Genomic DNA, 24305 nt, shown 5'->3' with positions numbered 1-24305 from the left:
TCATTTTGAACTTAGATCTTAATATTAAGCTTCCCATGGTAACACTTCATTTTTATAATGAACTGAATCATATTGCCTATGTGATTTTCATTGGTGAACCTTATTTACCTTTTTTTTTTTTTTTTTCAGCTGCTTTGTGGACATCGGTGCAAAGAGATTTGTCATCAGGGAAGTTGTTCATTTCTGTGTATCCAGAAAGTTAAACTTCGATGTCCTTGTCGAAGAATTAAAAAGGTCTGTATATCTGACTGATCCATAAAATGTTTCTTTAAAACTAAAATTTCTCTGTATGGTACTTTGTCTGCTTTTTTCAGCTCATAATTTCTCGCTGGACTGTTATAAAGTCTAGTGTGTTTGCATCTATATTTGTTACATCTGCTGTTATGTTCATATAAAAATCAGGATCAAAGAACACCAATGCTGAACATTTTTGAACAAATTTAAGTATCTGCTTTACGCCCATTTATTGCGGTCGCTAAAAGCGTAATAATGTATGGTAAATACACCTGCAATCAGGGTTGTCAAGTTTCCAAGAGCTACTGTGCTTTAGTATGGGTTTTACATATTCTGTTATGTTCTTTTGTAATGTTTAAACGTTGATAGCGTTCCTTCATTTTTATTTTTAATAAAAGCTCTTTTCTTATTATTTATAGCTTTTTTAACTTTGGCCGTAAGCCACATAGGTTTGTCTTTTAGCCTTTTGGGAATAGATTTTGCAGTGTGTTCACATTCAGTCTTTATGAAGAACTCCCATTTCTGTGTTGTGTTCATCAATGCCAATATTCCCTCCCAGTCTAAGTCTTGGGAGAGCAGCTCTCAGCCTTGGAAAGATAGCTCTCTTAAAGTTGAGTATTTTTTTTAATTTTCACGTATGTGCTTGTTGTTTACAGCGAACAATATATGAAATCATATTATGGTCACTGCTAACCAGATGTTTTTATATGGACTTTAGTAGTAAACTCTGCATGGTTTGAGAACACCAGGTCTAGTAGAGCATCATTCCTAGTTGGGGCCTCTATGAACTGTACCATAAAATTGTGTTGTGGTAGGTTTATAAATGTTTGCCCTTCAACTGTTCCTGCAGTGCCATTACTCCAATTTCCGGGTAGTTAAAATCCCCCATTATTGTCACTGTCCCAGACCTTGCATCCCTTTCAGTCTGTGCAAGGAGCTGAGTCTCCACCTCCTTATTATCCCTGGTTGGTCTATAACAAACTCCAGTGATTACCTTTTGTAGTATGCAACCCCATGTGCAGTTCCACCCATAATGCTTCAGCCTCATCACACTCTCCATCAACTAGGTCCTCCTTCACACTCGCTCTGAGATCACTTCTCACATAGAGACAGACACCACCACCTTTCCTTTTTACCCTGGCACAATACAGTCAGGCAAGTACCGTTCCCCTGGCAACTGCCAAACCCAGACATGTCCATCTGATTGCCAGAAAGAGAAGCGTGATTTGTCACTCTCTCGTCTCCACTGCTCTAAAGTCAAGTGGCGGCGTGCTTTACACCTCTGCATCCGATGCTTTGCACTGCACTTGGTGATGTAAGGCTTGGATGCAGCCGCTCGGCCATGGAAGCCCATTCCATGAAGCTCTTTACACTCTGTTGTGCTAATCTGAAGGCCACAAGAAGTTTGGAGGTCTTTAGTTGGCTACTTCTGTGCACTTCAGCATGCGCTTACCCCGCTCTGTCATTTTACATGGCCTACCACTTTGTGGTTGAGTTGTTGTTGTTCCCAGTTGCTTCCCCTTTGTTATAATATCACTAACAGGTGACCGAGGAATATTTAGTAGCAAGGAAATTTCACAAATGGACTTATTGCACAGGTGGCAACCTATCGCGGTACCACGCTTGTAATCACTGAGCTCCTGAGAGTGACCCATTCTTTCACAAATGTTTGTAGAAGCAGTCTGCATGCCTAGGTGCTTTATTTTATACACCTGTGGCCATGGATGTGATTGGAACACCTGAATCCAATGATTTGGAGGGGAGTCCCAATACTTCTGGCAATATAGTGAACCGGGTCTTACACCTACGTTTTTTTTCAAATTCTTTATTTATTCCAAAGGAACATTGCAATCTCCAAGAAAAAAGTTAGAGATATATGGTTCAACTGTACTTATTGTGAGTCAATGGCTGGCAGGATTGTAATGGGGAGTATGTTTAACCTAGGTTTTTCACACACATATGGTGTGGGGCTTCAGAGTTTATGGTGGATGTGGAGAAAAACTGTTTTCTCAGAATCATAATAATTTCCGTTCTGGGTCCCAGATCTTAAGGTCTTTTGAAGAGCTTTGAGTGGGAAAACCTTCCATCTTTGGGTCCACATCTCACCTGGTAGCAAGACCTCATTATTAGTTTTCGCTTCCACATTCCTTTATATTTGTATGCTTACTGATGTTTAGCTTGCAGCTGTGTGATAGGCTGACTGCTAACAGAAGACTCAGAGAATACAGAGCAGCCTGTTTGTTATAGGGAACCCGTTAGAGGGAAACCTGTTAGTCAGAAACTGACCTGAGATCTGTAATTGAGAAGCAAATGTTTTGTTTTATGCTATGGACTTGTACAGCATTGAAATTATGATTGTTTACTGTCGTGCTGAATAAAAACATAGCACAAACCTAATTTGACTGTTGCTGAGTATCCTTGTCTCTTGCATGGTTTACTGTTGCCAGTACCAGTTGAGACTGTCCTCCTTACAACTTGGTGCTTGGATGCAGGCTGCGTATTATAGAGGCAGCTGCTGTTGAGCAGAATAAAGGAGCTTATTAAACAGCTTGTTGTGGCAAATGATACCCAACAAGAGGTGAACTGCCCAGTAGATGCAACAGCTGACTGTAGTCCACCAAGCCTCCTATGAGTGACAGCAGCTAGTAGCCTAACTGTCTCTACAACAGCATATACAAGCCCTGTTAGAAAGGAGATGGTGATGCAGGGGCTGATTCTACATTTCGACAGCTAGTGCAGAGCACTTTACAAAAATTGTTCCTGGAAAATGGTAAAACCTACTTCAGCGTCTTTGAAAGAGTTGCTGGACACAAGAATCAGTAGGCTGATGTGCTAGCTCCCTTTTTAACGCGGGAACCTCAGAATGCCTACGTTGACTTACAGCCCCAGGATGCCAAGGAGTAACCTGAACTCAAAGGAGTTGTTCACATGGGTATATCACCCTGGAAATCCAGCTAAGTCTCAGATTGATCCACCTTGCAAACACATGGCTGGAACCAAAAGTGTTAGAGTCTGCGAAAATTGAGTGAGTGGTCTGCAACTGTTATATCAGAGCCTTGCCTGTTAAGCAACCGTAAATCAGTTAAGTTACAGCGGCACAATAGGCATACAAACTCCAAGCGAGTGGATCAGCTGGTGTCAGATCCTAGCCGCTGCCACAAATGTACCACAGTGCTGTCACCAGTGTGTGAAGATTAAACTCTCGGCCTCTGCCTGCACAGAGATTTTCCAGCACAAAGGGCCACAATGTAAGTGCCAGCAAATGAGCAACCCACACTGGGGAACATGTAACATGTTCCCAATGCTCCAGCCGTCGCCTGCTGCTTCCCCCTCCCTCTGACAGAAGTACGGAAGAAGTTCCCCCGTACTGTCAGATTTGAAAACAGTGAAGACGTGCAAGGCTTCGCCCACACAGCCACGCCATTCATTCACAGCGTTTCGTGAATGAATGCACTACAAGTCCTGTTAGCCCTAGTGGCTGTCAGCTTGTAGTCCTCAATGAACTACCACGGCGCTGTGGAGCATTGTGGTAGTTGATTGAATCTTCCTGTCAGTATATCTGCTTGCTTGTACATCTCGTCCGGGCAAGCAGATATACTGACAGATCTGCAGGGGACCTGTATGGCACTGATTTACTGATCACTGGTGTAATGCTTTACAGTCTCCTGCAGACAGAAATAAGAAATGCGCATTTTTTTACCTGCAAAAAAATGTGCATTTATTATTTTTTGTGCAAAAAGTAAACATCCTTTTAAGCATTTTTCTGTTTTGACTGCATTCACACCTTGCCATTGTTTGACTCTTTTTTTGTAATTCACATATTGCTGTTAATCTCCCATAGGTTTATTTTTTTATTGCTTCTTTTCATTTCTTTGGAAAGACAAAAACATACTTTTTTATACTGCACACGGTATTATAGTACATAGAACAATGTGAACTTTAAGTTGTTTCCCAGAGCAGATCTGTTGTGTCCTGAGCAAGTAGTCTTCAGTATTATCCGGGTGTCTCCGTGGTTTGGTGCTTTGCCACAATATACAAAACAAAGAATCTAATGATGAGGAAGTGTACTAGACATTATGGGAAAGTACAGGTCCGTTATGTACAAGGTTATTGAAAATTTTTTTGTCTCAATGTCTCCCAGTAACATGTATCACATCTGCAGGAGCTTTATTTACATCTGCCTTTTATTAGGTAGTACAGCTACTGATTCATTTGCCGTAATCTGAAGGGTGGAAGTTCTCAGTCAGTGTTACCCCACAAGTACTTCTTGTTAGAGTGAATTCAGAAAAACACTTTTAAAGTTTTAGCAAGCAATAACTCATATTAACTTACAGCAGTATATTCTTGCCAAGTTTGCATTTCTTTCTTCTAGACAAACTGATAGATTAATTTTCTTCTGAGCAGGTTGGCCCTAGAGCAGTGGTCTCCAAACTGTGGCCCTTTGCTTGCCATTATCCAGCCCTCAGGACACTAAAAATGAGGTATACCCTCACTCTGACACCAATGATGTTGCACTATTCCTCCCACTGACACAAACAATGGGGCACTATTCTTTCCACTTACAAGGATGGGGCACTATTCATTCCATGACACCAACATTGGGGGCATAATTCTTTCTATTGACACAAATAGTTCACCATTCCTCCCATTGACACCAATGATGGGGCATCATTCCTCCCACTAATAACAAAAATAGGGCATCATTTCTCCCACCGACACCAATGATGGCGCACTGTTTCTTCCACTGACACCAATGATGAAGCACTATTCCTCCCTGTGACACAAACAATGGGGCACTATCCTTTCCACTTATATCAATAATGGAAGACCATTCCTCCCACGGACAACAGCGATGGGAGGCTATTCCTTCTAATGAAACCAACTATGGGGGCACTCTTCTTTCCACTAATACCAATGATGGGGCATTAGTCTTCCTACTGACTTCAGGGGTGCTATGCAATCATATTACCCCCCACTGGATCACCAAGCCTGAGGCATTATCTACTCCCACTGGCCCTACTAACGTCTGAAGGACAATAAACTGGCCCTTGTTTACAAGGTTTGGAGACCCCTATCCAAGAGCACATATGCATGTATGTGTGACTTTCATATGGATATTAGATGAGTTATTATTTAATCATTTTTGTTTCGATTTGAAATTTTTAATGAACAGTGATCTATATACATATGCCAAGCTTAGTTAAACCTGAGTGGTCATATTCTGCCAGTGAGCACATAAACATGAACATTCCACTCTTCTTCAGAATTCATTTTTTTGCCTGTTGCGAGAAAAGCAGTGGATTCCCGCTGTCCCCACAGCTGATAACATCTAGCCACTCCTCCTCCTCCTCCTTTTCATTGCAAGTCTGTAAGAATTTAGTACTTTAAAGCTACATGCATATCCTGCTTGATTTGCTAGAAGGGATTATCCACTAATGCCTCTTTAACATGGCCAGTGATGTGTGGCCACTGGATTCCAACGGCTGGTGTGAATGTAGCTTGTTGATGTCAGTTGCACTAAAGCTTGACCATACATGTTAGAATTTTATTGTACTATCTTTCTTTGATCTGCCATTAGCTATGTAGTGCTTGATTGGATACAAAGTGAATTTATATCAAGCAAAGTGATTGTACAATCTTCCTTTAGATTTACCAAACTATGCAATTTGAGGGCCTACCTAGACAAACAGTCTGTGACATGTAGGGCCAGTTTTGCAGATGACAAGAAGGGAAATCTGTATATGATTGACAAGAAGGGAAATCTGTATATGATTGACAAACTTGCAAATATGGTACATGCTTTTAAATAAATAATGCAAGTTCACCAGTTTCTCAGAAAAAAAAAAAAAAACACCAGCCACTGTTTGCTACAGCTCATCATGCGGTCTACAGTTGAGCCAGTAGAAATCTAGTGTCAGGCTGGCCATACCTGCACACTTGTCTTATATTCTTGAATGGGATGTTGCTCCTGTTGTACATGGGAGGCTGAGGGGATTTTTTTTAACGAGGTGAACTAGTATTTTAACCGTTTTCTGACCGCCCTATAGCAGATATACTGCTACAGGGTGGCACGGGTGTGCAAAATCGTGTGTGTGTGTGTGTGTGTGTGTGTATATGTGATTTTGCATTTCCAGGTAGGGGCGCATCTCCGACAGGGAGGAGAACTGTATGTAAACAATACAGTTCTCCTCCCTGTCAGCTCGTGCACACTGCTTTGGATGCCTGTGCATAACACAGCCATCCAAAGCAGTGTTATTACAATGAAGCACAGACACAAGTAAAATAACAGTTAACCCTTTGATCGCACCTCATGTTAACCCCTTCCTGCCCAGTGCCATAAGTACAGTGTCAGTTTTTTTTTTTTTCCTTTTCAGCACTGATCACTGTATTGGTGTCAGTGACACCAAGTCAGTTCCTGCCCATGTCAGAATGCCCACCGCAGTCCTGCTATAAGTCGCTGATCGCTGCCATTACTAGTAAGGATTAAAAAAAAATAAAATTAAAATAAAACCGTATCTATACTGCCATTTGTAAACGCTATAACTTTCACGTAAACCAATTAATTTACATGTATTGGGATTTTTTTTGTAGCAAAGACATGTAACAGAATACATTTTGGCCTAAATTTATGACGAAATTAGATTTTTTTTTTTTTAGTTTTTGCTGGACATGTTTAATAGCAAAAAGTCAAAATTCTTGTGTTTTTTCTCAAAATTGTTGGGCTTTGTTTTTTTTTTATGAAGAGAAGGAGAAGCGCCTCTAAGTGCAGCAGACCACTTTAATATAGTATAAAAGTAGGAACACTCACATTTAGGTAGATTTATACAGACATGTTAAATGTAAGGTGTTGAACACCAAATAGAATGGCTGTCACAGGTGCCCACTGTGTCCGCGTCTCGCTGGAGCAGCATGGTGGCTGGAGAGAGACAGCTGTGGAGCCGGCCGGCGTGCACGTACTCCTCAATGGCAGCTGGAACGCAACGTGGGCGTGATGACGTCAGTGACCAGGATTCAATGCGATGCGTTTCAGAGCATGCTGGCATCTAGTGGTGGAATTGCGCTCCTTTGTCATGCTTGACAAAGGAGCGCGCTTCCGCCACTAGAGGCCAGTGCATGCTCCGAAACGCGTTGCATTGAATCCTGGTCACTGACGTCACCATGCCGACGTTGCGCTCCAGCGTGCGTTCCAGCTGCCATTGAGGAGTACGTGCACGCCGGCCGGCTCCACAGCTGTCTCTCTCCAGCCACCATGCTGCTCCAGCGAGATGTGGACACAGTGGGCACCAGTGACAGCTGTTCTATTTGGTGTTTACACTTTACATTTAACATGCCTGTATTAATCTACCTAAATGTGAGTGTTCCTACTTTTATACTATATTCAAGTGGTCTGCTGCACTTAGAGCGCTTCTCCTTCTCTCCTTAACACACAGAGTTTGCTGCAGTACTACATGGAGTTTGCCCTTAGTGCCATACGGACCCCCCAATTCAAGTCACCCTAACCATCGTTACCTACTATCAGACTGTTCCGGACTTGGTTTCAGTATTTGCGCTGATTATTATTTCTCTTTTTTTCATTTGTTTTTTTTATAGCGCAAAAAATAAAACCGCATAGGCGATCAAGTATCACCACAAGAAAGCTTATTTCGTGGGGAAAAAAAAGAATGTAAATTTAATTTGGATGCAGCGTTGCATGACCGCACAATTGTCAGTTAAAGTAACGCAGCGCCGTATCGCAAAAAATGGCCTGGTCAAGAAGGGGAGTAAATCCTCAGGAGGGCAAGGGGTTAAATAGATTTTGCAGAAATAAAATAACGACCATCCAGTGAAACACGCAGTTGTATCCCTTTAATGAAGCTTGGATAATTAGTTTTCTTTTTCCAGCAGCTCTTGATCCTCATGTAGAAGAATTCACACAAGTGGTTGAAGCTCTTTTCACACCTTTTTTTCATTAGTTACAATGGATGGAGAAGACATGACTTTCTACAGCAGATCAAGGACACATTTTCCTCTGATCTTGTTCGTCTGGTGACCCCAGACTTATTTACCTAGTTCTTCATCATGTCCTGTCCGCAGCCTTTGTTTATGCTGTGTACAGCCTCTTTGTTGTGGCATTAGATCTAAGGATAATTGCTGCAACAGAGCTATCCTTTTCCCTTAGAACACTTGGTATTTTATTTTTCCCCACCTCAATCTGGCATTCATTTGCTTGGGAAGAGCACTTACTGAATGTCAGCTCTCCCAAATATCTACATAAGGGAAGATCTGCAGTGTTAATGTGTCCCAAGGCTTTAACGACACCCAAGTAAGGGTGTAAATTCACGTAAAATGATTGTAAGCCCTCGCCTTATAAAACAACCCATTAATTTTAAAGTAGAAATGAAAAGTAAAACTTTTGTATATACAGATGAAAAGCATTATAAATACCTAATATCACCTACCCTCTGTTCTCAGCTGCATAAGAGCTGGGGGAAGAGAAACAGCAGGACACTGAACTTCCCAGTGAAAGGCTGTGCAAGGGTGGCATGTCATAAAAAGTCTGATCAGTGGAGGAGAGCAGGCTGAGTTCCCAGCACAGCTAGCGAACTGACCACGCTCTGCTCTCATGCCTAGTGTGGTCAGTTAAAAAAAAATAGGAAAGCAGGACTGGCAGGAACGCCAGGGATTTCACACAAAGAAAAAAGTACAAAGAGATCAGGATACTTTTTCATGCACGTGCATAGTACAACAGGCACATATCAGGAATATTAAATGTTGGCTTTACATACTCTTTAATACCTCATAGAGCTAGCAAGAACTCTGTGTAGTCTATGCTTTGCATGCATTAATTAGAGTCTTTCTTTTTATATTTTGCAATATTTCATACATCATTTATGATTAACAGAATGTTACATGTGAAGATGTTGGATCTTTCATCTGTCTTCCTCCTTAGATCTGCTTGATGTAGTGACTTACGTGAACTGCTGATCAAAACATTGTTCTCCTTTTCCAATTGTAGGAGTTCCCATGTAACACCGCGCGTGAGGGACATGTTTCACTGGAGTGTGATTCGCTTTGTTTAGAACTGAAGAAAAAAGCTGTAGAGGTAAATTCCTGCATATTTTACCCGATACCTTATGTGGTTTGAGATAGATTAGCAGCATATGTGAGGAGCTCTTGTAGATATGCCCACATAGGATTTAACGTATTTGCCCGCTGTATTTGCCAGGCACGTCACTGTGTTTTCATGTGCTCCTCCTTCTCCTTCCTTGTGCCCCAAAGCCAATTTTAGAATTTTAAACAGACTTATTCTTTAGGCTGTTCATTTGCTTTTTATTACTACAATATTTACACAGGTACATGGGTACATATCACTGCAGGTTTGGTATGCATAGCTAGAAAAATAAGCACAGTAGACAGAAAAACATGAAAATTAGAGGGTTGCAGATTCATCATGTAAGCATTTAGAGGTCTGATCTAGCCACCTGTCCCAAATCTCATGGTATTTAGCCGGGCAGCGTCTGTGAAGGTAAAGTATTTTCTTAAATGGTAATGTAAGGTTAAGTTCAGCTACCCATTCCTGAATAGGTGGTAAAGCCCTGAGCCATACCCTGGCAATCAACCTTCTGGCCATAAAAAGTGTTTCTTGTAGAAAAATATGGGAAAGTTATATGACCCCTCTAGCAACCCATACCTCAGGGTCGAGCACAGTGGGTACTTATGGCAGGCGGGTGCGTATTTGTGGATAACTGGAGTGTTTTTGTCCTATGTGCTTCTAATTCCCAAACCTTACAATAGTGAGATATATTGTATATATATATTACAGTGGGGATTGAAAGTTTGGGCACCCCAGCTAAAAATTTGTATTAATGTGCATAAAGAAGCCAAGGAAAGATGGAAAAATCTCCAAAAGGCATCAAATTACAGATTAGACATTCTTATAATATGTCAACAAAAGTTAGATTTTATTTCCATCATTTACACTTTCAAAATAACAGAAAACAAAAAATGGCGTCTGCAAAAGTTTGGGCACCCTGCAGAATTTATAGCATGCACTGCCCCCTTTGCAAAGCTGAGACCTGCCAGTGTCATGGATTGTTCTCAATCATCGTCTGGGAAGACCAGGTGATGTCAATCTCAAAGGTTTTAAATGCTCAGACTCATCTGACCTTGCCCCAACAATCAGCACCATGGGTTCTTCTAAGCAGTTGTCTAGAAAACTGAAACTGAAAATAGTTGACGCTCACAAAGTTGGAGAAGGCTATAAGAAGATAGCAAAGCGTTTTCAGATGTCAATATCCTCCGTTCGGAATGTAATTAAGAAATGGCAGTCATCAGGAACAGTGGAAGTTAAAGCAAGATCTGGAAGACCAAGAAAAATATCAGACAGAACAGCTCGCAGGATTGTGAGAAAAACAATTCAAAACCCACGTTTGACTGCACGATCCCTCCAGAAAGATCTGGCAGACACTGGAGTTGTGGTACACTATTCCACTATAAAGAGATACTTGTACAAATATGGTCTTCATGGAAGAGTCATCAGAAGAAAACTTCTTCTACGTCCTCACCACAAAAATCATCGTTTGAACTTTGCAAATGAACATATAGACAAGCCTGATGCATTTTGGAAACAAGTTCTGTGGACCGATGAGGTTAAAATTGAACTTTTTGGCCGGAATGAGCAAAGGTACGTTTGGAGAAGAAGGGGCACAGAATTTAATGAAAAGAACCTCTGTCCAACTGTTAAGCATGGGGTTGGATCAATCATGCTTTGGGGTTGTGTTGCAGCCAGTGGCACAGGGAACATCTCACGAGTAGAAGGAAAAATGGATTCAATAAAATTTCAGCAAATTTTGTATGGTAACTTGATGCCATCTGTGAAAAAGCTGAAGTTAAAGAGAGGATGGCTTCTACAAATTGATAATGATCCTAAACACACCTCGAAATCCACGGGGGATTACATCAAGACGTGTAAACTGAAGGTTTTGCCATGGCCTTCACAATCTCCTGACCTCAACATAATTGAAAATCTATGGATAGACCTTAAAAGAGCAGTGCGTGACAGACAGCCCAGAAATCTCAAAGAACTGGAAGACTTTTGTAAGGAAGAATGGGCAAAGATACCTCAAACAAGAATTAAAAGACTCTTGGCTGGCTACAAAAAGCGTTTACAAGCTGTGATACTTGCCAAAGGGGGCAGTACAAGATATTAACTCTGCAGGGTGCCCAAACTTTTGCAGACGCCATTTTTTTGTTTTCTGTTATTTTGAAAGTGTAAATGATGGAAATAAAATCTAACTTTTGTTGACATATTATAAGAATGTCTAATCTGTAATTTGATGCCTTTTGGAGATTTTTCCATCTTTCCTTGGCTTCTTTATGCACATTAATACAAATTTTTAGCTGGGGTGCCCAAACTTTCGATCCCCACTGTATATATGGAATGGTGAGATATATGGTGATCCTAGCTGAGTAGGGTCATGTGTGTCAGTCAGAAGAATCTGTAAGGGATAGATAATCAAACAGGAAATATTTGTACATACTAAAATAATATAGCGTTCCTGATCTCCTTTGTCAAAGTGGAAACAAATTAGACAGTTGGGCATCCAAATATTATAGATTACGGTCTAGAAAAGCTGTGCCGCCCAAACTCATGGGGTTCTTTACAGCTTACCATGACAATTTTTATGTTGGGCATTACCCCATATAAAAGGGTTAAATATTGCTTCCAAGGATTTAAATATAAAAAGCAGTAAATATAAGGGGGAAATGCCACAGACTGTATGGAAGTTTTGGACAGCAAATCATTTTCATGAAGATAATGCACCCCATAAAACCAAGGGGGAAACAGGGCCACATCTTCATTTTGGACTTATTAGTTGTGTAAAAAGGTTCCAAGTTGAGTCTAGCATAGTCTTCTGGGGATCTGGTAACCAGGATACCCAAATATGTAATCATACTGGCTTGTACCAAAGGGAGGATTTGGGATTTCTCCCGTTTAGTTTGCATCCCCGAGTATTTCCCAAAGTGTTTAATAGGGCGCAGTGCAGCTGACAGGGAAGGACCCGCATTTCTCAGATACAACATAATAAAGGCTAATGGTTTTACCAACTGTCCGACTGTAACCCTCTGATCTCTGGATGGGTTCTAATGGCTTTTGCTAAGGGTTCTACAGCTAAAGCATAAAGCAGTGGGGATAGGTGGAACATTGTCTCGTTTCCCTGGATAAGGGAAAGGGGCTGGAGACTCTGCTGTTTAACCTGAATCCGAGCAGTGGAAGCCTGGTATAAAAGTGAAGCCATTTAATAAATGTTGGTCCAAAACTGAACCTACGGAAGCATTTCCATAAATCTGTCCTTTCTACCAAGTGGAATGTCTAAACTGACCACCACCCGCGACCCAACAGAGTCATGAGTGGCTGTGTCGCCTAAGATTAAAAGCTGTATTTTTCTTTGGAATGAATCCTATATGATCTGAGTGAATCAAGTTAAGAATTACTTTATTAAGGCGGAGGGCCAGAATTTTTGCCAAAATTTTAATGTCCAATTGTAATAGAGAGAGAGTGCGGTGAGACTCTGGGAATAGCGGATCTTTGCTGGGTTTGGGTATAATTACAATCAGGGCTTCCCCCATGGAGGAAGGGAGGGTAGCAGAATCAAATATATGAGTGAATAAATCTTGAAATTTAGGAACAAGACCTATGTTCTTCATTTTTAAATATTTATATACTTTTTTGCAGATGAAAGAAAAGGAAACGAAGGCGGCAAATGAGGAAGAGAAGCGCAAGCAGCAGGTACTTGGAGTCTTACTAATGACATTACAATTATTATTTGTGTTGTATGCAGATAGGAACATTGGCAGGTGCCATTGCTATACGTCTTTCTACTTTTTAATAGTCACTTATCAGGCAATACTTGTTTTATCCCAGTAGGTTGGTCAGTACCCAGTAAGGCTACTCACATAAGACTGCTGATTTCACGGGTGCCTCTAGATATCCATATTGTCAACCATTTCTGAATAAAATTCCATGATGGTGTGGTGATCATTTTGTGCCTCTGGGTGCATCAATGCCAAAGTTCACTTTTTCAACCTTTTTTAAAGTACAAAACATTTATAGACTTGTCTTAAGGTGTTACTAAACCCACAATAGTAAAATCAGTCTGTATATGTTTCACAGTATGCTTATTATATTAACCTAAGGGGTTAATCCTCTGCAATTTTATATAACTGGCTCATTGCAATCAGTTGAGTGTTATTCCAACAGCTATTGTAATACATACTGTACATGGCATCTTGATTTACTGATCTTCTGTGGCAGCCAGTAAAATTTAATAAAAAATGAAATTGAAAAGTATGTTATGGATAGAAAATGTGAAAAGAGAAAAAAAAACTATGGGGTACTGCCTATAGTAACCGGGCTTGTATTCAAACCTGTACTGGAAAACATACAGCAAGCTCAAAAATACGATTATTCTAGGTAACAAAAAAAAGTGAAACCTCAGCCAAACAGCTTAGTACACAGTTGAAATATCTTTGTGTACTGTTTTGTCTGCCAGAATATTGTATATCTGTTCAGACTTTGATTCTAACACCCTGAATAATTTTATTGCGATAATACAGTATAGTGACGCCACAATGTGCTATGGCAGACTTGCTTCCTGTGTCACCTATACAAAAAGTGGCCACTGCCCCAGTCTATAACTGGCTTTTGCAGCAAGGACAAATGAACAGGCAACGCATGTCAAAGACAAAAGAGAGGAGAAAGTTCCTGGTCAACTTGCCAGCCGAATGAATTCGGTTTTTGGCAAGCTGGCTGGCAAGTTGACCAGGAACTTTCTCCTCTCTTTTGTCTTTGGCATGCATTGCCTGTTCATTTGTCCTTGCTGCAAAAGCCAGTTATAGACTGAGGCAGTGGCCATTTTTTGTACTGATGAATTGTAGGTAAGTGGGTGCACTAGGACACCCTGGCTGCCATTGTGCTATATGCTGGGTGTTCAGTGCACTCATGTGCCTTTTTTATGGAGGGGTGGGCTCCCTCAGGTTCACCTGCCCTTGATCTATCCATTAAATACATGTGCCTCTACTATGGGGGCTCTCAAAATTTGTAGAGTTAGGACCACAGAATATCGGGGTGCCGTGATGTGGCTCTGTGGCTTACGTATGTATTTACAAATGTGTGCTAACGAAACCCCTGTTTTTAACGCATACTGTTAGACAGGTTCATTCGGTTGTTGGCAAGCTGGCTGGCAAATTGACCAGGAACTTTCTCCTCTCTTTTTCCTGTGTCACCTGCCTGCTCCCCGGACAGTGAAAGAACCGCATACTGCAGAGGGTCTCTTTGGCTGTCTTCCTCCTGCAAGCTGTCTAAACACCACCTCTGCTCTTTCTGTCTTGAGACATAACAGGAAATGAGAGGAGATCTCTACAAAGGAAGGGGAATCCCCATAGACAGATGTCACTGGAACAAGTGCCCAAATAATGTACCCTTGAGATGACTGTAGCCTTATTGGTGCACTTGCAACAAAAACCATTAAGTGACAATTCAAAAGCTTGGATTTTCCTTTCATTTTCAGTGCTGGTGACATTGGTTGTTTGGACAAATAGAAAGGGACATACACAGACAAAGAGACACAGAAAGCAATAAAACATTGATAGGGGTTCTAACCTTTCCCTAGTTTATCCAAATCTAAGCATGCACTTTTAAAGCACAACTAAACATTTCATTTTTTTCATGCAGTCTCTATTAAATCCAGTGTTGTACTTAACCCACCCTTGGCAAATTAATCAGTCGAAGTAAATGAAGGTGAGAATGCAAAAATACTGACTGCAGCACTGATATTGTTGTGCTGTCAGGAAAACTTCTAATTCAATACATAGTATATAACAAACAGATAAAAAAAAATAGTCCTACAAAGTAAATCACATATTCCACCAAAAGTGTGCAAAACTTTCATGCAGTAGCTGTGCACCAACCAGCAAGTGATTATAATGCTGCTTACCAAATTCTTAGACCCCACAATTCAAGAGGTCTAAATCGGCATTTAAAATATGACATATTCTGCATGGATGGAGGATGGCTCAAGCTTTCTTCCTCTCACACCTCAGCAAGCCTCATTCTCTCATGAATGGCATGCCACAAAAGTGGTAACTGGCTCGCTTCTCATATACCAGTCTCAGCAGCAAAAAAACCCATACCAAGGAAAGAGCAAGGAAATCACATGGTTTATTATTAAAAGTTTTGAAATAGTACATCACTAAGTGGGTACTCACAAAACAGTATGACAAGTATATTTGCACAGCACTGCCAACTCTCTCCAGGCAGGTGTGATCACTGCTAAACTCTGCCCTACGCTTGTTTGGTCCGAAGGGATATCTTCCAAGGGGCAACAGAGTCCCAGAGTCAACAGAGACTCTGGCAATGTGTTTTGAGTTTCAGTTTTTCCCAACCCACTGTGCCATACTTCATTTTGACATTATGGTATGTATGTGTATCAAAGCTCTGACATACTTGGGAAGAAGTGGGGTAAACATATGGCCTCTGGGGATATCCTGACAGTAAAGCCTAACCCTGCAGTAATGGAGATCACTCAGGTTTGCATTCATGCATGTCTTTTCCCAAATACGTAGCATTGATTGCCTTTAAATAGGGCAAGTTTAGTTCTGCTTTAAGATAACATATTTTATAGATTGTGTAAAATGAAGGCAACACAAAACATATTTCAAGAGATTGGAGGCTTTGTAGTGTTTTCAGGTTGTCAGAGTTGGGGCTAACAAGCCAGCATGCTGTGTACAATATGCCCATCATCCTAGCCTACATTTTGTTCTCTACAAGCCTACAAAGCGTTTTGAAAGATTTCTGGTATAGCTGGATTTCATTTGCGGCCTGGGGAAGTGCTGTCACACGCCTGTTATCTCCCAGCATGGAGTACAGCACAATAAGTAATTCACAAGGAATGTGATAAAGTCCGCACGCTTAAAACTGCTTTGTATTGAGTTGTTTATTGAACTGAATGGCTCAGCCTCAGTGGGGTGTTTGTTTTTTCCTACATCACTCTCATAATGTGTTGATGCTGGAGCCCCATGTTCCTGTAAAAAGCTTCCCTGGACTGTCCCCTCTGACACCCCCTGGACTGTCCCCTCTGACACCCCCTGGACGGGCCCCTCTGACACCCCCTGATTGTACCCAAATCAATCCATCAATTTACTTGGGTACAACCAGCCAGTCAGATTTTTTACATGCAATTACTGCTGACGAATATAGCCGCCAGCAGTAATCATTGTGTTCTGTCAGCTGATAGGGCTTGCCACTGCCAGAACACAATAGCGCTGTGTTGATGGGGGCATTGAACAATTTTTTTTGTTCCTGCAACCTGTGGAAAATTGAATCATCTATGCTTTGCCTTAATGGGTATTGTTGTTTGCAACTACTTATTGTGTGCATGAATAGTCGCACACCGTGCCTTGGACCACTGATTACAAAGCAGATCTGGCAATGTCATTTGCAACAGAACAGTTTCCAAACTTTCATTTCCAAGGCAACACTTCCATGGCTATGATTATGTGTGCTTCTCCTCTGTGATCCTGCAATCTTTACATTTCAGAGTTTTGCGGAAGGGAGGAGGTTTTATTTCTATATGTGTTTTGTTGAGGAGTTTCCCCTCACTTCCTATGTGCTCTCTTAGACAGGATGTAAGGGAAATCTCCCCAAGAAGATACACAGGAGTGAAAAAAGAGGTTCTAACCCTTCTCCCTGTAAAATTTACATTGCCATTTGGGGGCAGCACAATGGTCAGATGGTTAACACTTCCACCTAGCAGCACTAGGGTGATTGGTTCAAATCTCAACCATGGCACTACCTGCAGAGAGTTTGCATGTTCTCCCTGTGCCTGCATGAGTTTCTTTCGGATTCTCTCTTTTCCTCCCACACTCCAAAGACATGCAGGTAGGTTAATTAGCTCCTTTCTAAATTGGCCCTAGTATGTGTATGTATGAATGTGAGTTAGGATCCTTAGACTGTAAGCTCCCTGAGGATAGGGACTGTTGTGAGCGTACAATATACAGTGTTCAGAAGAAATTAGTACATCCCAGCAGATTTGTCAGAAAACTTACTACCCTTTCAGAATCAACATTTTCTATGGGACACTGTACTACTTAATACTCCCACAAATGTGGGCCATTGATTGCAAACAAGATTTGTTAATTTGCACACACAAAGAAGTATTTTTACTAACAAATGAATTTAAGACCATGTTGCAAAAGTGAATACACCCCAATGAAAGTCTTAGGATTTTGTTCTAAAACATGTAGCTTTGCTCCTAATTAATGAATAATTAGACTCACCTGTAGTTGAATTCTAGCTAAACAGTTGTCTAGCAGACAGTGGATTATAAAAGGGTTTTACTTAAAGAAAACCCCTTCCCATTTCTTAGTGTCAAGAATGGCCTGAGAAATAAAATTTCTTTACACAAGAAAAGTGAAGGCTACAAGAAGATCAGCAAAGCTTTACTTATCAGTCAGAATACTGTAGCAAAAGTGATACAAAAATTGAACAAAGATGGAACTGCAACCATCTCACAGAGATGTCCAGGCCATCTATGGAAGTTAACACCTCGAAAGGAGCATCTTCTGACAAGAAGGGTTAATGAAAATCATCATGCATGTTCACTGCAGTTAGCTAAACAAGTTGCCAGTATAATGTGACCTGCTGTGACCAATCACAGCAAGTCGCATGACAGTTGTATACAATGGATGGCATGAAAGGAAGTCATTCATTGTATACAAGTGTGTCTAGCTGTGAATGGTCACAGTGATCACATGCACAGGCTGGGCCAGTCACAGCCCATCTGTGTCATGTGATTAGCCGTGGCCAATCACAGCTAATCGCAACAAAAAAAAAAGGTGAATGAATCTATTTCATTCAGTTAAATACTTGCTTATAGCAAAGAATTTCTTTGCTATAAGCAAACAAATTGTGTAAAAAAAAAAAAAATACTGATCACTTCCCCAAAGTAGTACAATGTTACTATTGTACCATTATACTACTTTGGTCATAGTGTAATATGAAAAAAAAAGTCTTAAAAAAAGAAAAACATTTAATAAAAACCAAAATTGAAAAAAAAATTAATCAATTTTTTTTTTTTTTTTGTTCTGTCACTAGTCATTGTCCCTGATCATTGCCACACCAGTTATATGATGACGCTGTACTGCGCTGGTGGCCGTATGTAAAAAAACAAAGTGTGAAAATAATTTTTTTAAGTAATTTTCTGAAAAATTATGACAAAAATTACAAGTTTAAAAAACTTACAAAACTTACCTCTTATGAAATAAGTCAGACTGTCTACTTTGCAAAAAGGGGTCATTTGGGGGATATCTGTACTGTTCTGACACTTTTGGGCCTCAAGATATTAGATTGGCTGTTAGTACTTTCAGGATTGATCAATTTTCAGATATATCCCATAGTTTGTGAACTCTATAACTTTCCTGCAGACTGGTAAAAATAACCCAAGTCAGTATTTATTCTTTAAAGACATGTAGCAGAATACATATTGGCCTAAATTTATGAAGAACAATTATTTATTTGCAAACTTTTATAACAGAAACAAAGAAACTCGTTTTTTTGGTTTTTTTTTCAAAATTTTCACTGAAACCTGAAAATATATATATTCTGTGTAAATTGATGGTGATATATACTGAAAGTACCTGTAATAAATAAATTTACCTGTGTGAATGTTCCCTTTCATAGGCTGAATTAGAAGCATTCGAAAACCGTCTGAAAGGAAAACGGAAAAAGAACAGGAAGAGGGATGAAGCTGAGATTCAGCCATCTATCTGGCAGAAATATAAGAAATATATCTTAATGCCTGTCTGTGGTGTTGTTCTTGCTGTGTTTACACTGTATCTGACACAAGTAAATATATGAAATTTAAATTTACATGGAACCACAAAAGTAAAATGACGCCAGTTTTGTCACACAAAATGAGAATGTGAGGAATACTGTATTGAACAAGCATTGTGCAAAATGCAAGATACATTGAGATACTCACTTTTTTACATATTTCAATAGTGTGTGTGTAGGGAAAGAATCAGTGCCCCAGTCTACGTGTCCTGATAAAAAAATAAATTCTAACCAAAACTGTATTTAAATCTGCTTTTAAGTAATGTCTGGGGATTTTAAAAACAAAAGGGGCTTTATGGCGACTTTAACACTTAATATTTTTAACATTGCGCTGGTTACCTCCTCCTCCCCTCCCTTCCTGTCTCCAGCACCTCACCCGGGGACTAGCAGGGAGGGGAGAGGCCTCGCAGTGTAATGAGCACCGATTGGGTGCTTGTCAGGAAAGGAGAGTGTCGGGCTTATCCTTTACCCTTTTCTCTGTTTAGTGATTTTTTTTTTTAAACGTGTGCCGTGTGCAAAAAACGTGAAAAGTACTGAGGGTTACACAAAACTCCAAAACATTCTATATTTTCTGAAATCAGAGACCCTAGAGAATAAAATAGTGGTAGTTCCAATTTCTTATGTCACACGATATTATCACAAAGGTCTAGGAAACGCAAAATTTCAGTAACAAATACTGAAGTTAATTTTAGGACACAAACAGCAAAACATTATCCAATTTTTTTGTAACATCTAAAAGATGAGGTTGCATGTGTGTGCTCGTGAAATGGCAACAAATTTTAGTACCCTATATTTTCTATAGGTGATTCTTTTAAAGCTCCTTTATAGGTCATTAGTTTAGGGTTACAGAGGAGGTCTGGTGCTAGAATTATTGCTCTCATTCTGGTGTGTGCGGCGATATGTAACATGTATCGCAATCGTCATTTTCATGTGTAGGCACTCCAGCACATACTTTTACGTTTTATACATGCGTACATATGTGGGGGTAGGGAGGGAGGGGGGTTAAATGCTTGGGTGTAAATTTAAATTTTTTAAAAATAAAAAAACATTTATTTTTACTTTAACTTTTTTTTTTTTTTCATAACATGATGATGTTTAGTGACAGGTTCTTTTTTTTTTTTTTTTTTTGACACATCCAAGGTCTAAAAGACCCTGCATGTCTCCCCTGTACTACACTGGATGTAATGCAGTGCACATCGCACTGCATTACATTCTTTCCCAGCCTCGATCGTTGGGAAATCTGCCAATGGAGACCCGGAAGTGACCTCACCTCACTTCCGGGTCAGGACAAGAAGGGGAGGGGAGTGGATGTGCCTGCTCTTCTCCCTCCCCTATACCTGCCGGCACCCACTAAACTGGTCCTGGGCCTGCAGATGGGCAGGCGGAGCCCGGTAGACATAGTGGGCAGGGGGACAGAGGCTGGCACCATAGTGGGCTGTATGGAAGCAATCAGGTGGCAGGGAATATCTGATTGTCTCCGGGGGGGATCAGGAAGGAATTTTTTTCCCAGCAGGTGCAAATTGGATCATGTTTTGCTGGGTTTCTTTTTGCCTTCCTCTGGATCAACTGTGAGTATAGGATTATAACTTTTTTTTTTTTTTTTTCTATGGTTGAACTGGATGGACTTTTGTCTTTTTTCAGCCAGACTAACTGTGTAACGTGACAGGTGAGCCCTGCTACTTGCCCGCAGCAGGGCTAAATGTAAAAAAAAACAAAACACCTGCCCGCTACCTAGAAGCGTGCGTGTGTGTGTGTGTGTGTGTGTGTGTGTGCGTGCGTGCGCGTGTAATAATTTAGAGTTTCATGGGCTTGTTGGGCCAGAGACTCCACATGAAAACGTGCCTTGTTTGAGGCTAAGTAATACATAAAAGCAATGTTCTTTCTTGAAACAGGTGCATGTATCCATGGTGCACTGTCCTTAATGTTTTATTGTCAGTCACCTGACCCATTATAAAGTGAATGTGAATTGTATATTGGACAGCTTTTGCATGTTTAAGAGAGAGTTCAATGGAAGAAAGCTAATTTGCAGCTGACTGAAGAAACTAATATAATGCCCTGATACAACATAGATATTAGGGGATATATATGTAAATCATTGAATCTGAGCCACCATATACATAAGTTTCAACATCCTTAGATGGAAAACCATTAGAGTTCCACGCCAGTGGTAAGAATGTCTGCATAGACACATATGCAGCCCTGTGCTTATAGAGATACCTTGCTTAAGGCAAACTTGTCACTGCCTGCAAGCTGATAATAGGCCATCGGGATGAACACTACGCTCTCCTCAGGACCTGATCTGTTTCTTGCAACTTCTAAATCCACTGCTGTGGGCTTCCCTATAACCACATGCAGCTGCAGCATTCAGTGCCCTGAATTTCCCCATGCCCCTAGCACATCCTACAGTGCACAGATGGCCATCACTCAGTACCTTGCCACATATTACATTGTGGGATGTGGTGGAGATGTTCCTCATTGGACTTTTGAAAAACCAGAATTTTGCGTAAAGGCACACATACTTAGAGCTCTTATGTAAGAATTTGTTACAGTGGGCTTTGTTGAATGGGTAACTAAACACTAAAATGAAATATATTCCTACCTGTCCTTTGATGTAGTGGCTGCATCCATGAACATTTTCAACATGAACAGAAAATACCTGTCCAGAAATTCAGGGTTGATCCTGCCAGAAATTCAGGGTTCTTCATGTGAACTTAAAGTTCAAACAAGCTTTTTTCTGTAAATACTAATTGTTATTACAGGTACTTGTATAGAGCCGTCAATTTACGCAGCGCTTTACATATATATATATATATATATATATATATATATATATATATATATTGTACATTCACATCAGTCCCTAACCCTCAATGGGTGTACAATCTAAGGTCCCTAACTTACATTCATACATACGCATACTAGGGCCAATTTAGACAGGAGCCAATTAACCTACTAGTATGTCTTTGGAGTGTGGGAGGAAACTGGAGTACCCAGAGGAAACCCACGCAGGCACAGGGAGAACATGCAAACTCCAGGCAGGTGGTGTCGTGGTTGGGATTTGAACCAACAACCCTAGTACTGCCAGGTGGAAGTGCTAGCCATTTAGCCACTGTGCTGCCCGCTAATTCCATCAGCCCTGAAAATGATATATTTAAAATCCTTCCATAGATACAGTGGAGGGGTGACTGTAACCATCCAGGGACAGGAAGTGTGTTTGCGGGATCACCAGGTGAAAACAAAAGGGTAAAAATTTAAAAAAGGAAACTAATGCAACCTCTCCATCGAAGGACTGGTAAGCTGCTATATATTACATTGTCTGTGGATTTAGATTTCCTCAAAGTGTCAAAAACAGTTTGTTTAACTGGACGTATTGGCATTTCAATAACCGGTTTAGTAAATGTGAACCCTTACCTTGTAGACAACCTAAAATAGAAATTAAAAGTAAAATGGTTGTTCTTATATTATACTTTAAGATTATATATATATATATATATATATATATATATAATCTTAAATTACAAAAATTAATCAATTCCTTTTTTTTTTTTTTGTTAAAGTGATCATATAACTTCTGTTCTCCGCTGCATATGGGGGTGGAGTACATTGATCTTCTCAGCAACAAGTTTGGTCATTGAAGGACAGGCAAGCAGTTCTACCAGCACAACCAGAAAACTGAGAACGCTGGTATGGATGTGCTCTCATGCCTAGAGTGGTCAGTTTGAAATAGGGAAGCCTGGTGACTGCCAGGATCACCAGGTATTTCACACAAAAGGAAGCATTACAAAGAGAACAGGATACTTTTAACGTAAGTACATGGTGCAACAGACACACATCAGGAATGTGAAGTGTTGGGGTGACATACACATTAAGCCTTGCCCTGGGCACCAGTTTATTGGTACAGTATATTTGTTACTGTACAATGAATGTCTTATTAGGATTTCAATAAAGCCACAGTTTACTCCACACTATGGTCATTTTAAAATAGTGATAGACCTTTAGAAATATGTCACATGGTTGTTTGTAACCATAATTTTAATGGGAAAAATTAATTTCAACTCTTGAGTTAAGAATTGTGTTGCTTCATCGTTGTCTGTGTAGCTGCCTATAAAATGACGAGCTTCGGTCCTTCCTCATTTTGTTCAGTGTAAATACTGATGACACACTGGCTATCTATAGCCTCCCACTGACCTGCCTCCAGATAGTTCTGTACTGTATCCAGCCACAGCAATAGCTTAGACGTAGACTCCAGTCAGTGCTGCATTCAAACAGACTTGTTGGCTACCTTCTTCAAGGGGTCTAATTTGTATCCTAGTATTCAGCTGCTGCTTAGGCTACACATCCATCTGTCCTCTTAGATAGACGCTAGTGTAGTGATCAGATCAAAGTGGCTTCTATTCAAATATGGATATTGGGAAAAGTTGAAAGGATGTGAGCTGTTTTCTTCCAAAATGTTTCTGTCGCTTATGACCATGGAGGGGAAATTGTCCATTACAGTATAATGATCAGTGATCTCCATGTGAACACTATTGTTGACATTGCCTCCCAACTTGGAAATAAATATGAAATGGACAAGTACCCTAAAACACATTTGTATACACATGCTCTTTATCTTAATAAACATTAAAGTACATTTTGTTTGCTAGTTTAGGTTTAATACATTTAATTGTTTTTGAATATGGGGTGGGTGACTGGAAGAAAAAAAAACATGAAACGTATGTCTTATGTAGTTACGTTTTCTGTTTTAACCATTGCGTACTGAATGCTGGAATTTTTAGAATTTTTTTCAACAATTGCCTGTAACAAAATAAATCTGTTATGCTAAAATGAATAAACTATTAAATATTGATACTTGTCCTTTTTTTTTTATTACTACTAGGCATAAGTGTATCACCTTGTCGCCAACCTCTTGCCTGACATCCTTTGACTGAAAAGTCTAAGGAGCTGGATGGAAAAGCTTCAGCTGAGTAACGGCTGCATCCAATCAGATGCCGCTGCTCTTTGGGTATTCTGACAGCCACTGGTGCCAGCTGTCAGAATACAAGAGAGTGCAGCGGGAGATTCGTCCATGGATGAAGGAATCTATTTGTTTCTTTTTCATCCAGCCTGCAGGAGTCGCTAGGCACAAGGCATTACTAGTCACCCAGTCTAATTATTAATCTAAGCTACATGTTTATATTCCTTTATTTACAGTCTGGCTTTC

The 24305-nt window shown here is 40.3% G+C and overlaps 1 protein-coding gene across 1 annotated transcript in view; it reads left to right on the top strand.

Moving 5' to 3' along the window:
- Positions 1–23951, top strand: part of NFXL1 (nuclear transcription factor, X-box binding like 1) — a 109849-nt gene extending 85898 nt beyond the window's left edge. The window contains exons 19-22 of the mRNA XM_089657304.1: positions 130–234; positions 9230–9316; positions 12950–13003; positions 18953–23951. Of these exons, the coding sequence (XP_089513430.1) occupies positions 130–234; positions 9230–9316; positions 12950–13003; positions 18953–19129 (423 nt within the window). The 3' untranslated portion in view covers positions 19130–23951. The remainder of the gene's footprint in view (positions 1–129; positions 235–9229; positions 9317–12949; positions 13004–18952) is intronic.
- The last annotated feature ends 354 nt before the right edge of the window (positions 23952–24305 follow it).

The sequence above is a fragment of the Staurois parvus genome, unplaced genomic scaffold (genome assembly GCF_062004578.1).
Source record: "Staurois parvus isolate SC_StPar_1 unplaced genomic scaffold, SC_StPar_1.0 ptg000980l, whole genome shotgun sequence".
NCBI lineage: Eukaryota > Metazoa > Chordata > Amphibia > Anura > Ranidae > Staurois > Staurois parvus.
Note: the sequence above shows the minus strand (reverse complement) of the source record. Positions and strands in the feature narration are given on the sequence as shown.